This window comes from Porites lutea, chromosome 4 (assembly GCF_958299795.1).
Source record: "Porites lutea chromosome 4, jaPorLute2.1, whole genome shotgun sequence".
Classification (NCBI taxonomy): Eukaryota; Metazoa; Cnidaria; class Anthozoa; order Scleractinia; family Poritidae; genus Porites; species Porites lutea.
The window spans coordinates 37,775,894-37,796,058 of record NC_133204.1 but is presented as its reverse complement, the minus strand read 5'-3'; the positions used below and the strand labels follow the sequence as shown (position 1 = coordinate 37,796,058).

At 39.5% G+C, this 20,165-nt stretch overlaps 2 protein-coding genes and 1 pseudogene across 2 annotated transcripts in view; 1 reads left to right on the top strand and 2 right to left on the bottom strand.

Annotated features, from left to right (window-relative positions):
- The window catches only part of LOC140933488 (tetraspanin-33-like), a 17,563-nt gene extending 15,649 nt beyond the window's left edge, over positions 1-1,914 (bottom strand). Inside the window, exon 1 of the mRNA XM_073383064.1 lies at positions 1,758-1,914. Within this exon, the coding sequence (XP_073239165.1) occupies positions 1,758-1,826 (69 nt within the window). The 5' untranslated portion in view covers positions 1,827-1,914. The remainder of the gene's footprint in view (positions 1-1,757) is intronic.
- A 3,299-nt stretch (positions 1,915-5,213) lies between these two features.
- On the bottom strand, positions 5,214-15,704 carry LOC140933495 (uncharacterized; annotated as a pseudogene).
- A 1,151-nt stretch (positions 15,705-16,855) lies between these two features.
- LOC140933487 (uncharacterized) lies at positions 16,856-19,199 on the top strand. Its single transcript, XM_073383063.1, has 2 exons — positions 16,856-17,790; positions 18,497-19,199. Exons 1-2 carry the CDS (start codon positions 16,962-16,964, stop codon positions 18,661-18,663), a joined length of 996 nt encoding a protein of 331 aa, XP_073239164.1. The 5' UTR covers positions 16,856-16,961; the 3' UTR covers positions 18,664-19,199.
- The last annotated feature ends 966 nt before the right edge of the window (positions 19,200-20,165 follow it).

Below are 20,165 nucleotides of genomic sequence, written 5' to 3'. Positions count from 1 at the left end.
CTTAGTGAATAACATGTGCATCATGTACTCTTTAACCTCTTAGCCTCAAAATCCACATACAATTTCTCCAGACTTATCTCCATACATTTCCTTAAAAAAATAGTTGAGAGAATTTGTTAAAAGATGAAACATTTTTCCTTACGTGATCACTTCATTAATTCTCATGCTACAGGGTGCAAAGAAAATCATTCTTACAGCTTGCCATTTGGGCAAGCTGAAGCTAACATTTACTAGCCCAGACGTCATTTCAACTAGCCCCAAAAGCTTTTTGAAGAGCAGAATTGATTTCACAGTTCTTCTTTTATTCGAGTTCCTCAAAAAACATCACTTGCCTGTTGGGCAAGTTAAGAACAGAATTCACTAGCCCCAAAACAAAATCCACTAGCCCCGGGCTATCAGACACTACTTTCTTTGCACGCTGTGCTACCCTTATTTTTTACCAGGGCTTGAAAAAAAAAAATCTTGAATTCCAGCTTGTCCTTTGGGCAAGCAGCTCTCACATTTTGCTTGCCCAAGGCCACTTCTTGATCATCTTAGTTAATGATTTTATTAGAGGATGACTTGCCTAGATCCTTGCCCACTGGTCAAGTGGCTTTAAAAGTTACTTGCCCAGCAAGGAAATCGTTTTGTCCTGCACTACTTGATGGAGCTTTTTTTGAGTGTTTGTTATGTATTGATATTCTTAGAAGAAAATTAATGTTGGTTACCTTTGGGATTTAAAGGGTCAATGGAAACCCATAATAAAAAATTGCCAAGAGACCAAAATATATTTGAAATGAGGTTTGTGTTTACGCAATAGAAAAAGCATGTACTATCATAGTTATTTTATAAATTGAGTTCTACCACAGTCTTCATAAACTGTATCTCACTGTAATACCATTATCAATCAACAGAGATGGCACTACAGTACAATAATTTATACAAGAGGAAAGTATTGATAAAAAGCATTTTAAATTTTCTTTCCTCCAAGAAAATTAATGTCAAGAAGAGACTGCCATATTACAGTTTCAATGGCCCAAAATGATCCAAAATAACCCAGAAGTTAGGTGAACAGGTAATGTGAAAGGCATTTTTAGAACTTGACATATAGAATGTATTGTCCTCAATATTGAACATAATATGCCATAGGTCTAAACATGATGCTAAAACCAAACCGTAGAAGTAGATTAAGAACTGAAAAATTCTACAAAATGTAAAGTAAGAGGTCAGCTTATCTCGGGTAGCACGAGTTTGTTAAGAGCTTATTTAAACTAAAACAGACCGAAGAAAAATAATAATAAGCTCGCACAAGTAGAATATTAACATGGGAATCAAATCTGCTTCCCAAAACCACAAAACATGTAACAAGGTATTATCATCTAGAATAACAATGAACATGCAAGCTCACAAGTTTATCATTCGCCTGGTGTGAACATAAAATACAAAACACCTGATGATAGCAAAAGAAACATTTGATAAGAAGGAATTATTTGAAGCGCGAGTGAGGTTTGAATTTGAAGTGCTTTGTAAATAATTGTTTCGACCCCGCAAATCCGATTACAGACATTGAAATGGTTTCTTCAAGAGATAAACGCAACTGAAACATTTTCATTTCTTCTCGATAGCTTCAAGGAACCTTGAGGGAGAAAACTGTTGACAATTGCGCATGTGAGGAAAATGGGAAAATTTCAATTGAACTCCAGCTAAATTACGTTAGCCATCTACCTCCAAAATAAGCTTATACATTGTAAACATTCGGCACCATTTCCTCGACTTACCCAGTACAACAGGTTGAAGGCAAAGAGCACATACTTCAAGACTTTACTAACTTTTCCTTCTGTTGCCATCTTTCTCACAAGGAAAGAGCAAAATATTGGCTCGAGATGCTGTGAATTTCACAGGGGTGGTCCTTCTTGGAAGACGCTGACCCGTGCATACATTAACATAGATTAACATGCATCGTTAGTATACTAGTTCCAGGCTTCGCACGGAGCTATTCCGAACTTTTTGGAGCCATAGTAACTAACGCCTGGGAAGTAGTCCTTGTTCTGGGACCCCAGCGGACTCATCGAATCGTTAGAAGAGCGTTTCGAATTTCCTTTCATCTTGATTGGCAAATCGACAATGGTATTTTCGGAACAGGTCAATTATCATGGCGCGCACTCAAATCTTGGTACACAGTTGGTGGCCCAAAACAAGGATTTCGGAGCTGCGAAGACGGAGTTAACCAGAATTTAGTTTCGTCTGCGGCGCAGGCTATTTTTGGGACGGCTTCTGAGGTCAAATCTAGGGCTTTCCTCAAGTTGTTCGGCAACTTTATGGCAACTTCTCATATTTCGAGCAACTTTTAGCATTCTGAGATATTTCTAATTTTCTACTAATTCTGAGATATCGAAGCAGCTTTCGGGGGCGTTACCAGCATTTTTCTAGAGGTACGCACAAATTTCCAAAGCCTCCTCCCCCCAAACCCTTTAGAGTGCAAAATCTTTTTCTGGTTCCTTGATTAAAGGTGGAGCTACGTTGTAGGCCTAACTGTTTTTTATTGTACTGTGAAATGACGGGTTTTCAAAGAAGATTCAAAATGGTGGACGCAGAAGGTAATTCAACAATTTTATTGGCACATACTAAAATTTTCACAAGATTAATATTAATATTGACGCGTAGTCTTTACTTGCACAAAAATACTTAGAAATCTTAAACTTGTTGTAAAATTTGCATATTTTACCATCAAATCAAATATAGGAAGAGCACCAAGAAAAGTTTTTGTTTTTTCGAGCAACGTTTGAGCAGCTTTCGTTACAAAAAGCAACTTTTGACTCTTTTTTAAACAATTTTTGAGAAACGTTTTGAGAAATTAAGGGAAACTTTTTGGAAAATATCGAGCAACTTGTGGAAAGCCCGTATATCGGCTCCATGTTGACGTTTAACAACGACAACGAACCTTTGTACCCTCTCCCCACCCAATACGTGCTCTTTGCTTAGTATAAATAATTAAAGAGCTGAATGAAAATTAGGTGAAAGAAAACAGATCCCTATAAGTCCTATAACACACAAGATGCAAGAAATATGTGAACACAAAAGTTTAGAAATAGAGGGATCAATTGCTTTTTAATTGTTATTATCCTGGTTAATAAAAAGTTGTCGGTATCAAGCTAAATTTTGGTCGATAAGAAATTGATCATAAGAAGGTTGAGTATGATCGTCCCGATGAACGTAATCCTGAATAAGACTGTTATTTTTAACAGTGACTGACGTTTCGACAACCCGTGCGGTAGTCATCTTCAGAGTCAAAGTGAGTTGTGTCACGTCAGTTGATGGTATTTAACTCTATTTATTGACCTGATTGGTCAAGAAAGAAATTGATCGGAAGCAAGTTAATTTTTCCTCAACATCCGAGATTTTTACGCCCGCCCTTCTGCCAACCCTCTCAAGACATTCCATTTCCTAAGGCGCCTAGGGTGCAATGCGCACTGTAATAAAGTTCGCACGATATCAAGATACTGTATATTCTGCAGTTATCGGCCTCGCTGCTGAAAATGGGCCTTGCCTTTGAGAAGGTCTTCCATGTCGCTTCAGATTGTTATTTCCTTTTATAACGTTTCTTCCTCTCACGGACCAGCCGATGACCCTTGGGGTCCTGGGGATGAGTTCAATGTCATCATGATCTTCATCATCCTCATCATCATCATCATCATCATCATCATCATCATTATCATCATCATCAGTTTTCCTTTTTTGGAGTCTACCATCCCTAACGTCTATCTAACTTGGTCATTATGCGTCCGATCTGTTGCGTGTCCATTTTCAATGGTCAAACGAATGTCGTCCATTTTGGTGATCTTACAGCAAAAAGCAGTTGTTTTTGAAGCTCACCATTTGTCATCCAGCCGAGGCGAGTGATGTAATTAAGTGGCTGTTGATAGCACAACAACCTATTCTAAGCTGTGTCGTCTTTTCGTGCGAGGACTATTGTTAGTTATTAGGTGGGATTACGGCAGCTTTTTGTTCGGTTTCTTTAAGATCATTTGTATTACGTCACGAAGGCGCACAACGGTGAATTAAAGACTATAGGTACAGGAAATCACGGAAAACACTTGTTTTAAAATTTTTACAAGTATTTTTAACACAACAACTTAATTGAGAATGTCCATACACAGAAACCATTCTTTATTGTTTTCTTACAAGAACATCTGTTCATTTGAGTTTCAAGTTTCTTAATATAAAAGAATTGAAATAAATAAAAATTTCAAACCGAGTCAGGAGCTTCTTATGTTCATTGAAAACTTTTATAACGGTAGCCTTGAATTAGACGCGTAAATATACTCTGCTTGTAATCGATCGAAACTTTTATTATTTTTTCATGTAGTTCTTATGGTCTGGAAGTTTAACTCAGCAATTGATTTAGTTTAACTTGGCCGTCCTTGGGGCGCATATCTTCATTTGAACAAACTTTGTTGTCATTCTTGTGAGATTGCTTCAGTTCCTCCTGTAGCCAGCAGGTTGGATGTTCGCTTCAAACACGCTCCTTTAATGGAAACGAAGGTATATAATACTCGATTAGGTTTCCTACTGTGTAAAACAAAATCCGGGGAATATTATTAGCATGTATCAGTGTTAAAATCACAGGATTTTTTAAGTGGGTGTGCATTTAGTTCTTCAGGGTCTCTACTATTTTCTACGGCTACGGGAGGACAGTTTCTTCAAAGTTGTTTTCCCCCTAAGCCAAGTTATGCAACAGCTGATGCAAGAGTGCTCACCGGAGCCGAAATTCAAAATAGCATGTTCATGCATTCACTCAGTTCTTATCACTGTTCTCTGTAAGAACCGTGTGGAAAATAAATTTCAAGCATTCTCTTGGCTCTTGACTTCTAGACAGACGGTCTTCGCAGCTTACTTAGGGAGTCAGTTAGTTTCTCGTTTTCAAGCTACTCTCGTGCCTTGGTAATAATGCCAATATTTGACGGTAGGGGCGGCAGCAGTTATGCTATTTTTAGGCTTCTGAGTTGGCTGTCAAAACGATGAATGAAAATGATGAAAATTTCGGAAAGAATTGGAAAGTCTGACGCGAATCAAAAAAATTCTACTGTAGGTCGAGTTTGCTTTAGTACTACACCCAAGAGCTAGTAATACTCATACCGGCTTAAACTCTAGAACTAAAACCGCGATTACCGGTAAGTTTTTTTTTTTACAAATGTAACCATAGAGCTATAGAATTCCCCTTACTATAGAGCAAGCTATCTTCTTCATTTCACGTTTTTCCCTTTCTGGTGTTTCTTGGTTGGAACTGAAGACTTTTTCAATGCTGTCAGACCTGATTGCATGTTAAACTGAAAAGGAAATGTGGAAGACATGAAAGAGGAAAAACTCAAATATTGCTGTTATTTCATCATTAGCATCCGCATGGCCCTTTTGTCAGTCTCACAGATGTTGACATCAATTTTTACGACGTGATAACATTCATCTGATGTTGCAAGCAAATCCGTTCATACGTGCGCACGTCATAAAATGTTGGGAGACGTTAGTGAGCACTTACAGTGAAATTTGCTTACATTGTTTGATTCAATAATTCCACCACCTGTAGGTAACTGATCGAAGAACGAAGCTATCTCTTTTTGGGGCCCCATTGAGAACAGTCCGCCTTGCCCCTGAGATGTGCGTCCCTCTTCGGAAAACATAGGCGACGGCCTTGGCTGTTCTCCAAATGCCATACTTGATGGATTAAAACCAGCTAACTGCTCTGTGGGAAGCAAAGTTATCGTTCATTAGCAACGTTTTTTTTTTATCTTTGGAAAACATCACCGCCACCAAAACCACCCCCACCACCAATACCACCACCCCCACTACTATCGCCGCCACCACCACCACCACTACCATCACCACCACCTTCATCATTAAACTAATTTTCATCCTCATCCTCACTTTCATCCTTCTCCTCATCATCACCATTACCATCATTACAATTTAATAGCTGATTAAAAAGGAGAAACAAACCTTCGTTAATTCCATTCATTTGAAAGGGCTCTGCACCACCACCTTGTCCCATTTCTGGCACTGAAGGCCTTGAGTTTCCATCAAAGCTTTGAAGAAGTCCACCTGGAAAAAAAACAAAACAAAACAGATATTTGTTTTAATTTCATACAGTTATAATTAATAATTAATTCATTAATCTATCAGTCAATCAAGCAATCAGTCAATGTATTAATCAGTCAATCAGTCAATCAACGATTTCATGATATTTGATAGACGTTCAAGAGATCCAGAAAAACTTCCCTTTATATATAGTTGGGGCAGCATTGTTTCTAAGTAAATGTTATCAGTGTCGCAATTAAACTTTAGTTTAAGCTAGAACGAAATTGTAGTGTACTTTTAAGGACATTCGCGATATATAACCACAAATCTTACACAGACTGCTTCACTTTATATAAATATGTTACTTAGTGTACATATTAGCTTCAAAGGTTCAGTCACTCGATTTACTAGCCAGATGGACAATAGAGAGATACGCAAATTGCTAACACTAAAAAGTAATTTTACAGGCTTTGCATTGAACAAAAGAAAGAAAATAAGAACGGACCCTCAAAGTCCTCCTCCATCAGAATTCATATATGATGGGCTTCGTGGCCAGGAGCCCATCAATATGATGGGCTCCTGTGGCGGTCCATAACCGTCCAGACTCGTCACCACCTCTCTCAAGTACCCTTTTAGAGTTTACTACTATAAAGCGATGACTCCCGCAATTTACATTTTTTTTTTATAAAAAGGGCCTTCCTACAGGTAATATCATGATACTTTTATAATTAAATAGAGAGACGATATTATACCTCCCATTCCTCCTCTTAAGGCAGGACTCGGGGACCACTGGCTACCAGCAGCGTTTCTAAAAAAGTTCATATTCTGCATTTCAGGTTCCTTGACGAATGGATTACTTGGAAGAGAAGGAAATGCACTAAACGGTGCTATTCCCGGTATATTTTCCCCTGGAAAGGATCCCATTCTCAAAGCTGGTAAGCCAGGCTGAGGTAGCTTGGCCGGAAACGCAGTTGCTCCAGCAGTCGACCCGAAAGCCATCTGTGGGGAAGGAATTGTGGGAAATGTTGGTAAACCAGCACCTGCACCAAACGGAAGAAATCCCGCTAGTTGAGGGGACTGAGGTAAACCAGCCAGGAATTGACGCTTTGTAGCCTTCTTGCTCTTCTTAGAAAGTTTCCGTGACGGAGATCGTTTCTTTCGTGAAGCCATTCCTAAATAAAGGGAAAGTCGTGGCCGTCATTAATTCGGTAATTCGTTAATTTTATCAATTCATCAATCCTTTCATTCATTCAATCAATCAATCAATCAATCAATCATCCATTCATTCATTCATTCATTCATCCATCCATTCACTCTCTCGCTAGTTCGTTCCTTCTTTTCTTCCTTCTTCCCTTTCTACTTAACTTCATCCATTCGTCTACCGTTCTTTAAGATTATTCGATGACTCATTCACGTTCATTCGTTCCCCTCTTACTCATTTATTTCTTAGTCATCATGTGTTATCGAGCTTTAAGACTCCTTCCGTGCAAGGAAAAAGGAGCACAAACGTATAGTTTGTCATTCACAGGTTTGTCAACATTAAACCACCTGAACCGCCAGATTGATCAACCTTGCATTGGTGTGCTGGCGTCAACAATTCCCCAAGCATTAAATTATTATAAGTCAGAAGTCAGCGCCAGACCCTCATTTTGGCTGTAAAAATTAGCGAGTTAATACGTCAAACATTCAATCATTTCAGTAATCTGCTACTGAGATCGCCGTCTTCTCATTTCCTTACTCATTTCCTACCTACTATGCCCATTCCAGGTTGGACAGATAACGGCAGACTAATACCAGTGATGCTCGACAATTGACGTGAGAAACCCATCTGAGAAGGATTATATGCAGGCCTCATCTGAGGATTACGGAGAGCTGCAATCCCCATTGCAGGTGATCCCAAGGCTGGGGAAGGCACAGAGGGAAGGCCAGAGCGGGCGATGGCATTCATTGCAAAAGGTTGTGTTTGTACAAGCGATTGTTGCGGAAATGAATACATCCTGAGAGATAATAATTTTGTCTTTTAGACACCGTTTTAGGTAACACCAGCAAAGGCCAAAGTTGATTGAAGGGGCCAATATTTTTTTTTTTTCTCAATTCTTATCCCACTAACTATTTATGCCTACATGAACTTTCAAACATGCCCAGACCACACCAAGAACTGTGTTGTCTTGTGGCTCAAACGATTTACTAAGGCCAATGCTTGCATAACATTTGGTTGTACTGTTAGAGATATGGGATTTGGGACATGTTTGAAGATGCCTAATTCTCAGGAAGACACATTTTGAGCTAACGCTTCAGAACCTTTGGGTCTTTAGATCAGAGATAATTCCTAAGATGTTTTAAGATCGTAGGGCTCACGATTTTAACACACAAGTGGCGCTCCCTTTAATATCTCTGAAAAAATATATGGTGTTAGTATTCTTTGCTTATTAATAAACACCCCATCAGTTTGCCAAAAATAAGTGGTGGAGAGTGGGGCCGTGGGGTGGGGGGTTAAGGGCCATGTTCAGTCTCTCCTTTGGGTTACGTCATTCTATTTTATAAAACCTGGTAAAATAACGAATACATGTAGATTTTGAACCATTGAGCGGCATTGCACTTGTTAGTATCTCTATTCCACCAACAATGGTAGAGTAGAGATACTAATTACTTCATTTTCATCCCTTGAAAAGCTAACTCTTTTTTTCTTTTCAACGAGTTTCAAACCTTAATCACCCTCGATATGCTCCCATCTGGTTACGAGCAAAAGAGCAACGAGGTTCAAAGTACTTTTTGTTTACCTCGCGCTGTTCCTCATTCTTTAACTAGGGGCTGATAATCAGTGAAATTAGCACTAAAAATGTCAACTCAGAGTAATTTTCAGTTTCATCGTTATTGTTTCAAATAACAGCTCTGAATTTTGCTAGTTTGCTAGATACTGGTGAAAAAGAGAACCATCATTCATTTCAAGAGGGGAAAGAAGTAGAAGCAGCTTACCTTTGTTCCAAGAGGCCTGGAGTATTTGTAACCGGGTATCTACAATCACAAAACGTCCGGAATCAGGATCAGAATGATTTTATAAAAAATAATATTGAGTTAAAGGAGCTGTGTCACCAAATTTAGCAAAATTCAAACAATATACTGCCACCAAATTGAGTAAAACATTAAAATTAACGGCTCAAAACAATAAAAGAAGTTATGAATAACACAACAAACACAAAAGAAGGCACTGATGGACAAATTTGAAGAAAAAAAACGGACTTTGAAAACTTGTTTTCAAAATTCATTTTTGTTGATGGAAACGTTTAATTTGATGTCATGCTTTCGAGGAGATATTTGTTTAATGCGAAGCTGTGCTTTTGTCATCTACAAGTAAATTCCTCGCTAACGTCAAGTCCATTCGTGAATAAAGACGCATTTTTTGGCAATATTAACCCCGCAAGGAATTAGGCATCCGTAACATAGCCCCTTTAAATCCAGTTTTGACTTGAAAAAGAGAGAAAGGGTAAGAAATTTATTTCTTGAAACTGTTTCAAAAGTATCTCAATTTCATTGTTGAAAATTCCCTCATTACAATTCGGAAGGTAAGTGAAATCCATGTGGTTGATTAAATTCGGTTAAAAGTTTCTAACAAAAAAGAATACCAAGTTTACATTGCTGAAATTTAAAATGCATCCTAATAACATTTGACTCAAACAGAGCATGCGTATTAATTGCGAGAAGAGGAATGACGCATTCGTCACCGGTTCTGGAGGTCAAGGTAGGTTTTTTCAGGGGCGGCATCTTTGCACGAAATGAATGATGGTTCTTGAACATTTAGGTCTCTTAGTCTCTGACACTAGAGAATATATATATGTAAATGTTTTCGACTAAGAATGACATGAGCCACTCCTTTCTCGCAAGATGTATAATATAAATACTGCTAAACATAGCTCATATAGTCATGCTTCAAATTTGAACATGCACCTCAGTGAATGATAAAATGCCAAACTATCATGCCCCTATCGAAAACATTTACGTGCAATCCTCTATACTTAATTGATAAGACACTTTTACGACAAAAAGCATCGGTCTTATAGGCATTTTAATAGCATTTCATTTCTTTACAAAATTACACAAACATGATTTCGAATGCTTCTTTGAAATGTTGTGTCTCTCAGTATGTTGTTGTCACTTTGAGCCGAGCTTTATCTCTTCATTTATATAGTATTTCCCTTCATTTAAATGTTATAGTTATATCGTTTTTGTCGTTTTTGAGAAAATCATTCATTACTTCATAATTTAATCAAGACTAAAGTAGAGTGTTAAAACACTTTTCAAAAATGCATCTTACTGAAGTTAGTATTAGTTGTGATTCACGTTTGCAATTAATATCTGATTACCAATTTTATGAGTTAGTTAGGTTAGGTAAGTCTTTTTAACTCAGGAATTATCTTAATTATGAGACCTAAGCTGTGAAGGTGGAAATCCCATGGGCCGATTTATGATTGGAGGTGAGACGATGGAAGATATCTGCCTTTTGTGCACCCGCTTTCTTCTTGACGACTTGCTGTTTTTGCCTTTTAGTTTCCTGGAAAAATCTCCCATCATTTGTTTAAGCTTTCTCGTTTTCTGAAAAGAAACAGGAGAAAAAAATCTGAAACAACTGTATTTTATTCGGCATGAGAAATACAGGCACGCTGCCTTAAGAACTTAAGAACTTAATTCGTATTCACAGGAAGAATGAGAGAACAAATTTACTGAACTGTTCTGGAGAGTTTTTAACAGGATGAAGGTAGCTAATCTTGTGTTTTATTGGATTGTTTATCAGATGAAGAAGCTATCATGGCCAGTAAGAGTAACAAGGAACACGGAGACATGCCATTTAAAAAAAAAAAGACAAAAGAGGTCTCACGTGGCATATGTACCTTTTTTATTCTGTTTTGATTTGACGGATCATAATGAACAACTATTTAGAATAACCCTGAAGATACTATTTTTAATTGGTGTTATAGAATGGCCAGGTAATTTAGTGTAATAATAAAGCACTGGAAATGACAACATACACATCAAGTACTTCCTTACTTGCTTCTCTGAGTGCCGAGCCACGTGCTCCCTTGTCGTGTGAACATCGATGTTAACATCAGGTGCACCCACGTGAATTGAATGTGAACGATGATTTAGTAGTTGTGGACCTGCCATAGAATAAGGGTGCACCACGGGATAGGATGTTGGATAAGTCATCATGTGCTGAGCAGCGACCTACAGGAGGAGATAAATAGAACGCAAGGATATAGATACTTGGTCGGGGAAAGCTACAAGCGTCCAGACAGGTATGATAAGAGTAGGAAAGCCAAATGACCCAAATAGGCCTAAATAATATGAAATAAACGACGAAATGGTCGAAAAAATTGGAGCAGCTATGGGTAACTCTCTGACGTTGTTCTGAAAATAAGCTTAACAGCATAGGGAATCCCCAGCCAAACCAGGCAGAAAATAGAAAACTGCCGATTGATGATAAGAGAGTGAAAAAAATAGTTGCAGCTCCATTCATTGCGACCCAAGGTCGACGATGTCGTTGATTGAAAGGGTGGGTGATGTGCAGCAAATTCAGACATAGTGCAAATAGCTAACTAGTATGTGAAAGGTAAAATACTTTGCAAAATGTCTAATACAACAGTTGTCGTGATTCTCTACAACCGAGTTAGTTAGACCATGGTTTGAGGGTAGGGACAATGATGAAAATAGTTCTTACATAATTGACTGGCGTGTAATGCAAATAAGGAGTGACGCTATGAGGCATCATGTAACCGGGGTAGAAGTAATTGTAAGGATATGACACTGCTTGCTTCTTAATCACTGCCCTGTCGTCCATACTTGGAATATCAGCTCGGCGTGATGCACCTTCGGTGGTTTGTCCATCACTTTCTTGGCCATACATACTTGGAACGTTGGGATTTCCTTAAAAGGAAAGAGTAAATATCGGAGATCTTTAAATATTTTATTGATACTCGAAAAAAAATCTACACCACTAAATGGGGACGAGCAAGAAATCTGGCTACACGAGTTATACTATGGAAGTGACTTTAAAATAAAAACGGAATGTAGCGAACGAGGAGCAAACCATTGTAACAATTCACTGCCACTAAGAAGACTGTTATTTGCCTTGTTCCCCTTTGAGACAAAATTTGACAAAGTATAATATATATTTCTTCCGAGACCAAATTTTTCTAGATATTAAGAACTCTCAAGGCAAGGGCAATTCATTAATAGCCGATATTCAGCTTGCCAGGTTAAAAATGATAAAAAGGACGCAGTGGGTATCTAGATAAAAAAAAACAGCTCATAAACCATAAAGCTTGTTTGCTCAACTCGTAAACCCAAGCAGTGGCGAATCATCAGGAAGGAGCTCGAAGAGTGCAAAGCCTTTAATCTATAAAGGAATGTGACGATTAGCACAGAGACAGCTTACCAGTATCGCCAAATGAGTCCGCTTGCATTTCTCCCTCAGAAGGATTCATATTAAAACTGGACATAATATCATTTGTGGATTGTTGCTGCGGACCAGTCTCTACGCTTCCAAGCATCGATCCCAAGTCATTTGGATTTTCTGTTGCCCCCATACCCTCCTGCCCAGCGACTACAGTGGCTACTTCTGGCGTGGCTTGGGCTGTATTTTCCCCAGCTGTTTCATCAGAAGGCGTTTCTTCAGGTGCTTGGTTGTTCTCATTTTCTTGATTGGCATATTCCTGTGGCGCTGGATTACTTTCACCCATAGGTGTTTGTATTTTCTCAATGCCAGGATATCCCATGGCCAGACTTTGCATCTCTTGATGTAGCAATTCAGCACCCTCCAAATGAGGACTTGTTGTGGGATCCTTAACATCACTGTCAGGCCCAAAAATATCCTGTCTGACTTTCCCTTTTTCCTCTTTGACATTCTGCGCTTTTGGAGAATTAGAACGCGTCCAGCAAGGGACACAATGGTGAGAGTGGTGGAGGAAGTGGCAAGGTACTGGCCATTTCCATCCACCGATGCAACCACAACCTGGGTACATACACCCACCCCATCCATAGCAGCCAGGGTGATAGTTAACTACTTGTCTACTATTGGCATTTTCTGGTGAATCAGGGACCTTGGACCTATGATATGGGCCAAATGCACCTCGGGGAGGTCCATAAGGGCCATAATAACCCCCATAGAGACCGCCGTAGGTGAAAGCTCCGAGTAAAGGAAAGACGCTGTGATAGCCATGACCAGGATATAAAGCTCCTCCCCATCCATATCTTCCTGGATGAAAGTTATGGACAAGGTGGCGTCCTATGGCTCCTTCTTCTTTTTTGCGCTCCTTTCTCACCTTTTTAGAGTCTTTGCTTGGGATGTTTGATTTGTAAAAGTTGTGACCCATATGGAAACTGTTGAAAAAGGGGTACGCACCATAGCCCCGCTGAGGATAACCCCCGTAAAGTGCTTCTGGATAGGGAACGTACGCTCCATGACCAAGGAAAGGGGAGCCAAAACTTCCGTATGGTCCATATGGAAATCCGAATCCATAGTCATCCCACGGGTAGTCAAGCGCTCCATATGGTCCGTGTATAAATTGCCGTTTGGGGCCTTCTTCCGCTTTTGCTCCCTTTTTGCCAGAAGTATCCCTACGGTAACCAAGCCCCAAACCATGACTGTAACCATATCCTAAACCAAATCCATGACCAAATCCGTAAGGCCCCAATCCATATCCATACCCGAAGTGACCTAATCCGTGACCATAGCCATAGGGATTGAACCCATGAGCTAAATCAGCTCCCAAAGGCCCCCATCCTGGATAACCAGTATTACCTAAACCCCATCCTCCCCAGCCACCCATGTATCCAGGCCACCAACGCTTGTCTGCTTTATTTTCTTTGTCGTTGTTTCTCCCGGGAATCTCAGCTCGCAGAAACGGATGGTAAGTACCACCAATGTCAACGCCCCATCCATGACCAGGGTCAGCAAGATCAAAACTACGTCCCCAAATGTCGTCACCCAACGGCCCCCACCCTGGGTAACCTGAATTTCCTATGCCCCATCCTCCCCATCCTCCCATGTATCCGGGCCACCATCTTTTGTTTGCAGTAGGACCTTTCACGGAAGACCTGGTAAATCCTTGTGATATTACCTCTGGAATACTTGAACGGTACATGCCATATCCCCAGGCAAAGGGTGCGGGGGTAAACGGGACTGCGGCAAACCCTAGGTACGGGTAGACTGCCCCAGCCATAGGGTAAGCATACGCAGACAACATTTGGCGCTTTAAAGCTGACTTGTGTGCTGACGGTTTACTTCCCTTTTTAGAGATATGAGATCTATGCCATCCTCCAAGAATTGGGTATCCGGTCCACCCGCCATGATGCCCACCTCCCCAGTGATACCCAGGCCAATGAGACATGGTGCCCCAAGGATGGCCGTGATGGTAAGGACCAAGATGAAACGCATCAATGACTTGCTTTTTATTTCCCCTGTGCGAATTCCGGCCTGGCAAAAAGAAATATGTATATAACGAGGTAAGTGTCTTATTTTTTTATTAAATACTCCTAACAGGGAAATGGCATCGTTGATAAAATGTCAACGTAAGATTGACAGTAGTAATTACTCCCCTGTTCTTTTAAACCTTTGTAAAAGAAGCTTAAAGTACAAAGCTAGAATACCTTTGGGACATATCGACAAAGTTTTCTCTTCATCAGTTAGTTGCACGCGCAGAGATTTAAGTGTCGGAAATCAACCAAATTTTATGTGAGGTCGCTTGATGGAGCATGCATGTTGCTTTCACAATAAAGACAGTTCGTAAGGCAGATTATAAAGAACCACTCAACCAGTCAGCTAAATGCCAACCTGTCATCTTTGTTTGGAAGACACATTATCGCGGGTGGCTAGTGTATTCAATGAAGCAGTTGAATGTGTTATTTGTTAACAAAAAATATTTTTTCGAATTACCTTTGATTTGCCATGAATCTATTCGTCTAAACTTCAAAATAAATTTAGCACCTAATAGAAGGCAGATCTGCTTTCGTCTGAGTTGCAACAAAAAGATGTAAGCAAAAAATAAGCATGTTGATAGAACGATTTTTTACTTCGTATTGAAATAACAAACAAAGAAAGGAGACTCAGATAACAGGTAAACGGATAATCAACAAAACTAAATAAGTCAAAGGAAACTATGAATTTCTCAAAAATCCGTTTAATTAGGGGAATTGAACTATTGCGTGTGATGATTTTTGCTTAAAAACAACATTACAGGAAAAACCTCTGTGATCAGGGCTATGAAATAATTGTTATTGGATCTAGTTAATTTTAAAGCTAAGGAGAAACTCATGGAAATCAAAAAAGGCTATGGAAGAGAAGTATTCAAAGTTCCTTTTTTTTAAGACCTACCTTTTTCCTGCTCGCCACTTTTTGTTTTTGATTTTTTTATGAAGTTGTTCCCTTCGAAGGTTATTCGATTCTCGGCTGCAGACACATCTTCCAAATTGTTTGGTCTTCCGTTTATCCCATAGAGGTAAACACTAAGGAAGGTGAGAAATACTAAAATTATTGATGGCAGCCCCGCCATTCTTGCAGTACTATAGCAGCATCCAAGACCTTATAGTCGTTTCCAAAAAAGGCACCTTTTCTAGGTTAGGATTTTCTTAGGTGGATGGAATAATTAAGCAACTTTACGTGGCGTTAGATTGTATCAAGCCTCTTTTGTTCAATAACAAAAAAGCGCGCGTATGATTGGGTGATTCGATTTTTACAGGTCAAAAGGCTGCTTATATCATTAAATAAATCAATCATTGACTTACAATCAATTAATTATTCACTTGCTTTAAATTCCCGCGTTTCCCCTCTTTTCTGGGACGTTTGTTACATCGGCGACCCCCTCCGCCCAGGCTGTTCTCATCATTTATGTCAGTTGTCATTAGTACAATGAGAGCTTTCAAGAATTTACTGAAGCGTTTATACCACCAAGTTTGGATTGTCATCTTATGAATGGAACCAGAACGTCTTGGGGCAGTTCTTTTGTTAAGGTAACCTTGAAATAAATGATTAACCAGATATGGCCATGACCAAGATGGCTAAACTTTAGAGTAGTCAAAACAACTAAAGTCAGAAAGTTACCGTATTTCCAAAAAGTTCAAGTTGCATAGTTAACCAGGACTTAATTGTTTTTTGACGAAAAGCTACGCGAAAGCAGATAATTCGCCATCAAGTATGTGTCGAAGCCTGACCGAAGAGTAGAGACAAAATCAAACTTTTTCACCCTAATATAATCGAATGGTCTATTGAATTTTCCAACTTCAAAGCAACATGTTCAATGCGTTCTGCTTGCCATAGCACTTAGGTGTGTGCAAATGCACTGGGCAATTTCACATGGTTCCCTCTCCCCGTTTCTATTATCTTCTTAAAAACGTTGTTTAAATAGAGAGGCTAGATTCAGGGTTAAATATTCAGAGCAGATTTCTTCGCATACGTGATAACAGTCACCAAAACTTTGTAAACAAATAGTTCTGGGCGTAAGAGAGAAAGTACTCAGTTTTGCCTACCGCTTTGTGGCATTTTCTTCCTCACGATATTTTTACAAAAATCATTTTTAAATGACATTACGGAAGTCCAGTTTCGTCACTAAAGGGCTTTTTTTAAGACACCAACGTGCTTTCGTGTGTTAGTAACACCTCTTTTTTTAGCCAGCTTTAAGGCGGACATCAGCACCTGAAGTCCATTCTAAGTGTAAGAAAAAAGATAGTGAATGGCCTTAAAACAAAGTGTGCTAGTGCTAGTTCTATTCAAGATTCCATAACGATTCAACAGGTGATCATGCATGCCATTTAGGCAGTCAAAACAATGACATAAGATTACGGAATATTTCGTTCTGGTACTTTGCCTTCAAGCAAAATTTGCCGAGGAAGAATTGTATCTCCTCAAGCAAAGAGAAACAAGTATGAAATCTGTGACTGTGTTTATGGTTTTCTTTTGTTTCCTAGCGATAACAAAGGCTAAACCTGTTAATGAAGACCAGGGATTTGTAGAAAAACGTGAAGACAAATCTAGCGTGGAAGATGAACTGGAAAATTCTGGAAATTCCGATGAGGAAGATGAAGAGGATGGAAGCACTATTGACGAAGAACCACGAGCGAGAGAAAAGAGACGTATTTTTGAAACCGACAAAGAAGAGCAGTACTCGAAGGATTTTAGTGGAGAGAAAGAAGAAACCGAGAATTCCAGTGGAGATGAGGAAATGCGAAAAGATAAGCTGCAATGGAAAAATAGCATGGGAATTCGAGGGCCATTTACTATCACTGCTCTGCAACCCATGGGGCTACAAAATCCCTCTTCACGAAGACAAAACGATCAGGGCTCTGTTGATCTCATGAGTACACCAGGAAATATCCAAATAACACCACTCGAGCCAAAGATCAATAGCATGAAGAAGATCCGCAGGAGGTGCTTATGTCCTTTTCCTTGTGGTGTTCCAAACGAATTCGAAGTGATCGGTTGCAGTGGTCCGTATACGTATCCACTGTCACCTTGTGGAGGTTTCGGAGGAATCTGGCCGGGTTTTGGCTGTGGAGGCTGTGGAGGTCTGTACGGGTTGGGTGGTTATGGAGGGTATGGTGGTCCATATTTGGGAGGTGGTTTTGGATGTGGTGGTTTTGGTGGGTGTGGTGGTGGTTTTGGTGGGTGTGGTGGTTGTGGAGGATGCGGAGGCTGCGGAGGGTGTGGGGGATGTGGAGGATGTGGCAGTTTTGGATTCCCATTTCCATGTTGCTGTAAGTATATACTCCATAACGAAGATTTCCCTTTGATAAAATTAACTTCATTCCATAGATTTGTATAAGAGATCCAAATGATCCAGCTCCATGATAGTTGAACTGGAAATGGCGCTAGCTGGTTAGTCTTAAGGAATGGTCACTTATCTCATATTTTGTCTTACGACGAAATCATTTTAGGTGCGATAGTTCCTAACATGCTTTAAGTTTCTCTGCCTGAGTGTTTTGAGAAGAAAATAGACCCACGCATTAAGATTCTCTGCGTGAGCCTTTGAGAGGAGGATGGAGGAAATCTTGTTTTAGCGAGGTTTATATACAATTCAGTTCAATATTATTACGCCATTGTAACGTGTGGCAGTGCACCAAAATAGCAAAGGCTAATTGAGAAGTGCTGTAAAGATAATTAGTGTTATAATGAGTTTTGTAGTTTTCATTAAATAGTTTGATCTTTATTAAACGGAGACAAAAATGGAAGAATATCATTACCTAGTTAAAGTTGTCTAAATCGAAAATTAAATGCAAGTATATACCACATTTAAAGGAAGAACCCTATCTCGCAGATGAAAATGGATAGAACTCTAAAAGGACTCTAAAGCTATGAAATGTGTTGTATGAAATGTTTTGACATTATTTTCTAAGTAAGTGATATACGGGTAAAATTGTATTTTATAAAGTTACTTCTATTATTTTCATGTTTTGTTTTTAGGTTGTAAGAAAGAGGAAAAGGAAAAGGAAAGGGATTTTGCAAAATCTGAACCAGCACAGTACAAGCCAGCTGGCAAAAATCCAAAGAATGGCCAACGGGATATGCCTCTTCCAGTTCCATCACCTCTAAAACTGAACAAACCATCAGTGAAAGTTGCCAAATTTTGAACAATCTTTTTTCTTTGTATGAAGCGCGGATTTACTCACAAGCACAATTAGATACTGTACTATAAACCATGGGAGATAATAATAAAGTGCATTAGGAATGCCTTTTTTCAGTGGTTTTAACATTGATCCGAAGGAGCCACGAATCTGCAATAATGTAAAAAAAAATGGTTTGATGTAATAAAATTGATCAGTTTAAAATAAAAAATAACAATTATTAAGACATGCAGTACCGACGTGGAGCCTCTTAACGGCTGGGAATTTGCTGCAAAAGCTCTTGTATTTCTGAAGGGTCTTGGGACCGGCAATATTACCGAGGGCCACTACTTGCTAGGTTGCAAGGTTTGGCAATCTTTCCTCGAGTAAATACGGGTGAGGCATACACCCTTGTTAATGGGACTACTTCTCCGTGTTGACGTCTTCCTTTGTAAGTTTGTTAGATACCCTGTGATAACAAAAGGATATTGCATCTCATTAGATAAATTTAAAATTGAAATTATTAAACTTTTTCCGGGCAATAACCTTTTTGGTTTTGCAGAGTTGTTGATCAGACCTAAGGGAAACAGGGGCCAACTGTGTAAAAAATGTTATAATGTCGAAAAATTGTAATCAAGATATAAAAGGCTCAATTTTACAAGCTTCCCTTGGAAAGTGTTCATATTCAACACAATCGTCACGCTAAGCACATAGTAATGAAATGTGCAATTACGTTGTGAAATTATTGCTGTCAGTCTTATAAGCAAGCGAGATATTGACTGTAAGGTAACCTATTATGATCAAACAATGGTACCGGAAAACAAACCACACCCCTGTCTTTATTAAACGAATAAGAAGAATGTTCTGCTACTCAAATACGGTACCTGCCTGCAAAGAGTATCTTATTCTGGTTACCCGCGTTTGAAGTAGAAAGGCGACAACCTCTCACTGTTCACCATGAAATTGTTTATCCTTGCCACACTTTCAGCAACATTCACGCTTTTCCCTGTGGGAACTCCAAATCCTATTGATGCAAGGCCACAGTCAATCGATGCCAAAAAAGTGAAAAGCACATCTGGGAGTAATAAAGAAGGCCTTTTAGATTACGGAACCAATCTGGCCGGATCAAACCAGCAAGTAAAACTTAAAGGGATTGAAGAAAGGAAGAAGAAAATTCAAAGTGTAGTTGAAAATGTCAAAAGGGGTAAAGCGAGGGCCACCAAACGTTGCCATCCTCAAGTTTGTCCCCCCGGTTGGATTTCTCCTTGGGATTATGTTGGCAGTCAGAACAATATTCATGTCGGTTGTGGAGGCGGATGTAACGGCGGATATGACTGCGGATATGGATGCGAGGGAGGTGACGTAGAGTATGGTGGCTGTGGAGGTTGTGGTTGTGGTTGTGGATGCACGGGTGGATGTGGATGCGGATATGGCCGTTGTTTTCCCCATGTTTTTAGAGATGGAAATGTTCAACACGTTTGGCTCGGTGAGTGAGTGAAAGGCTTACCCTTTTAAACACCTTCATAGGT

What these genes read in the sequence shown, in the direction of transcription:
- LOC140933487 (XM_073383063.1), top strand. Translation starts at nt 16,962, where the DNA reads ATGAAATCTGTGACTGTGTTTATGGTTTTCTTTTGTTTCCTAGCGATA. An exon ending in ATTCCCATTTCCATGTTGCT is followed by an intron (nt 17,791 to 18,496) that starts GTAAGTATATAC and finishes TTTTGTTTTTAG; the next exon opens with GTTGTAAGAAAGAGGAAAAG.